The sequence below is a fragment of the Arabidopsis lyrata genome (assembly GCF_000004255.2).
Source record: "Arabidopsis lyrata subsp. lyrata unplaced genomic scaffold ARALYscaffold_8, whole genome shotgun sequence".
Lineage (NCBI taxonomy): Eukaryota > Viridiplantae > Streptophyta > Magnoliopsida > Brassicales > Brassicaceae > Arabidopsis > Arabidopsis lyrata.
This window is the reverse complement of record NW_003302548.1, coordinates 14,941,796-14,945,894: the sequence shown is the minus strand read 5'-3', so window position 1 is coordinate 14,945,894 and position 4,099 is coordinate 14,941,796. Positions and strand designations below refer to the sequence as shown.

Sequence of the window (4,099 nt, the reverse complement as noted above, 5' to 3'; positions counted from 1 at the left end):
TATAGCCTAATTCCGACGATTTTCCGACGGAGAAAATAATGTCGTCGGAAAATTCGTCGGAAACAGGGCATTGCCGCTCGGTTGTGCCGATCGGTTGTGCACCGATCGGAACCTCATTTCTCTTCCAATCGGTTATGCCAATCGGTTGCACAACCGATCAGAACTCTTCTACACCATGTCCGTACAAGGCCGTCCGTACAAGTTAAGGAGAGGCCGTCCGTACAAATTTCGGTTCTATCAAGCTATATTGGTGTAGATTCCATCACAAGTTGATGGTCTCTTCCTCTTGAGAATGAGTTCCCCTTGTGTGGATAAAAGGAGATTCAATCACCAAGTGATTGTTTACTCTTTCTTATGAGCTTAGTCTCTTAAATTCCAACAAAATATACCCTGTTTTGTATCAAGATATATTTAAGCGGTACAAATTTAATCTCAAACGTTTCATACGACAGTTCCGACGAAAGTATGAATAAAATAAAATATTAGAATGGTTTAATTATTATAAAATAGAAACAGATTTTTTTAACAAATAAATTATAATGCATATAATATGATAAATTTAAATGCATTTAAACAGATTTTATAAAATATATATATAAAACTAAAGAAGATATATTTGATTTACTCAGAATCGGAAGAATAATCTGAACTAGCAGAATCATTTTGATCTTCAAACTCTTCTCCATCCTCTTCGTCTTCCGCATTTTCCCATATCTGTTCGACTTCTATGTTCTCAATATCAACGAGGGGAATGTCACCGACAGATTGATCTACTTGCGTAATTTCGTTTACTACAATTTGTTGTAGCAGTTCCTTTTCTTTCACCCCATCAACTCTGCTTCTTGGATTTATTTGATGAGCCGTAATCCATGGATATTGTCGAACACCTACTTGTGGATATGGTATGTAGCAAACCTGTGCTGCCTGAGATGCAAGTATAAACGGATCGTACTTTCTTAACTGCTTAGTCGAGTTGATCTCTGTGACACCATACTTTGTAAGTCTAACACCTCTTCCAACTCTAGGATCATACCAGTCACACTTGAAGAGTATACATTTCAAATTTATGACTCCCGGATATTCAACCTCTAATATATCAGTAATTTCACCATAGTAGTCTATCGAATCTGTACGAACAACGACCCCATAATTCACTGTTTTTCTGTTAGTAATCCCTGGACGTTTTATGAAAACGTAGCCTCGAGTGCAATACATCGGGTATGCCATTGCCCTTGATAGAGGACCTCCAACCAACTCTTCAAACCATGTTGGATAGTGTTCCTGCCTACTTGCGGCTGATTTGATCTGCAAAACATACAAGCAAATGTACGATTTTAATAAATAGTAACCATGTTCATAATATATGTAAAATCAACGGTGAAAACTTACATAATATTTTAACCAATTAGCATATTGTGTCTGCTTCATTTCCTCTTTTCGAGCCTCTGTCATGTTTGGATACGCTCCAGACACTTGATCATCAAAGATCCTACAGACATTTGTTTTTTTGTATAAGTAATTATTTTGCAAATAATATATGCGTATTATTAAGGTATGAATTTTGTTTCTTACTTCTCGAATGGTATGACATCGTCACAGTTCCGGAGGATGTAAGTATGAATGTGATTAAATTCTTGATCTGTAAACCATACTTCTCTTTTCTTCCCACTCAGTCTCCCGATTTGAGAAAAGATATCTGGGACAGATGTATGGTAAAAAGGCCGCACACCCCCATCATCGTACCTACCTGGTTTTCTTGCTTTTGTTTGGACATTTGGAGCAAAATAGTAGGCCGAAAAATGAGAAGTCTCCTCGTTTATGCTTTGAGCTACTATAGATCCCTCAACTTTGCTAAGATTTTTAACTTTTTTCTTCAAATGGAACATAAAACGCTCAAAAGGATACATCCACCGGTACTGAACTGGACCGCCTAGTGCTGCTTCACGAGGTAGATGGATAGGCAAGTGCTCCATGACATCAAAGAATGATGGGGGAAATAATTTCTCCAAATTGCAAATGATAATCGGGATATTATCTTCAAGTGTATGTAGTCCTTCGACTGTTAGAGATCTTGAACACAAATCTCTAAAAAATGCACCTATACCTGCAATTTAATTAATAACTGTAAACAAAAAAAGAATATATACATGAATAATAACATATTAAAATAATTGAAAGATAAGTTGTTTGTACCTGCAATTGCTTCATGGACAACATTTGGTAGGAGTTGTGTAAACGCAAATGGTAGTAAACGCTGCATGAAGACGTGACAGTCATGACTTTTCATCCCAGCTAATCTACCACTGTGATCATCAACACAATATGATAGATTTGATGCATAGCCATCAGGAAATTTAACATCATCAATTATCCACTGAAAAAACTTGGTCTTCTTGCTTGCATCTAATCTCCATATAGGAATAGGACCTACTCCGTCTGCAAGCAAATGGAGATCCTCGCGCGCACATATATCGGGTAAATCCATTCTGGATTTGACATTATCTTTAGTCTTACCCGCGACATTTAAAATGGTGTTAATTATATTGTCAAAGAAATTCTTCTCAATATGCATAACGTCAAGACAGTGGCGGAGTAGATGATTTGTCCAGTACGGTAACTCCCAGAAGATACTTTTTTATGCCAATTATGATGTTCTCCATATCCATCAATTCGGACATGACCATTACCCCCTACCGATGCTGTACAGTCAACATCAAAATCACGAAATTGATTCAATATATAATCACCATCATACTCAGGTGGCGGTGGATCACGGATACTCTTGTTCTTGCGGAACAACGTCTTACTACGACGATATGGATGATTTCGTCTTAGAAAACGACGATAACAATCAAACCAACTTGATTTCCGGCCATGTCTTAGTTGGAAGGCATCTGTATTATCTTGACAATATGGACATGACAGTCTTCCATGAGTTGTCCAACCCGATAACATGCCATATGCGGGAAAGTCACTAATAGTCCACATCAATACAGCACGCATGTTAAAATTTGTCTTTGTGGAGACATCATATACCCAAACCCCTTGGTACCATAACATTTTTAACTCTTCTATAAGCGGCTGTAGGAACACATCAAGTGAACGACGAGGGTGGTTTGGACCAGGAATCAAAATGGTTAAGAAAAGAAATTCTCTTTTCATGCAAAGGGAAGGTGGGAGATTGTAAGGGGTGACTATTACTGGCCACAAAGAATATTTTCTACCTGACTTTCCAAATGGATTGAATCCATCCGTGCATAAACCAAGATAGACATTCCTTGGTTCATTAGCAAAGACTGGATATGTAGAACAAAAATGTTTCCAGGCCGATGCATCCGATGGATGTGAAATCTCCCCGGTGAACTCATGTTCAGCGTGCCATCGCATACCCTCCGCTGTCCGATCTGACTAATACAACCTCTTCAACCTATCAGCCAAGGGCAAATACCACATACGCTTATATGGTATTTTGTTTCGCCCACCAGTAACCTGAAACCTTTCAGCACCACAGAAACGACATTGAGACATATTTACATTATCTCCCCAAAAAATCATACAATTTTCTCTACACACGTCAATCATTTGGAATGGTAAACCTAGCCCAGATACCAATTTTTGGATTGCGTTGTATGAAACTGGCGATAAATTATCTTCCGGTAGATAATCGTGGATAAAATCAGCCCACGCATCAACACAATCTTCACTTAAATTGTAGTCTGTTTTGATGTTCATCATACGTGTTGCGGCGGATAAAGGAGAATGACCCTCTCTGCATCCTGCATATATCGGATGATTTGCAGCATCTAACATATCGAAAAATCCCTGTGTTTCTAAGTTGGGTTCCTCCGCAACATTAGTATTTTCTACGTTATCATAAAATTCACCACTACCACTTCCAATTACATTATCTTCTTCCTGGTGAATATGCTCATCGCTAATTATAACGTTTTCATCTCTTCTTTCACGACTACTACTAGGACCCGATCTAAAATCCTCCCCGTGAGAAAACCATATATAATATCCTGGTGTAAAACCTCCCCAATATAAATGATTCCAAACAATGTCTTTTGCAAGAAAATGATCATTACAACATTTGACA

General features: G+C 38.0%; 1 protein-coding gene across 1 annotated transcript; it reads right to left on the bottom strand.

Annotated features, from left to right (window-relative positions):
* Positions 1 to 621: 621 nt before the first annotated feature.
* Positions 622 to 2,834, bottom strand: LOC110225790. The gene is made up of 3 exons (XM_021015775.1): positions 1,573 to 2,834; positions 1,390 to 1,489; positions 622 to 1,305 (listed from the first exon to the last, which is right to left on the bottom strand). Exons 1-3 carry the CDS (start codon positions 1,971 to 1,973, stop codon positions 622 to 624), a joined length of 1,185 nt encoding a protein of 394 aa, XP_020871434.1. The 5' UTR covers positions 1,974 to 2,834.
* Positions 2,835 to 4,099: the final 1,265 nt, after the last annotated feature.

Bases quoted from the DNA above. Each gene is read 5' to 3' on its own strand.
- LOC110225790 (XM_021015775.1), bottom strand. From the start codon at position 1,973: ATGGAGCACTTGCCTATCCATCTACCTCGTGAAGCAGCACTAGGCGGT. The intron at 1,490-1,572 runs GTAAGAAACAAA...AAATGTCTGTAG, and splicing joins GATGTCATACCATTCGAGAA to GATCTTTGATGATCAAGTGT. The intron at 1,306-1,389 runs GTAAGTTTTCAC...TATGTTTTGCAG, and splicing joins CTAATTGGTTAAAATATTAT to ATCAAATCAGCCGCAAGTAG.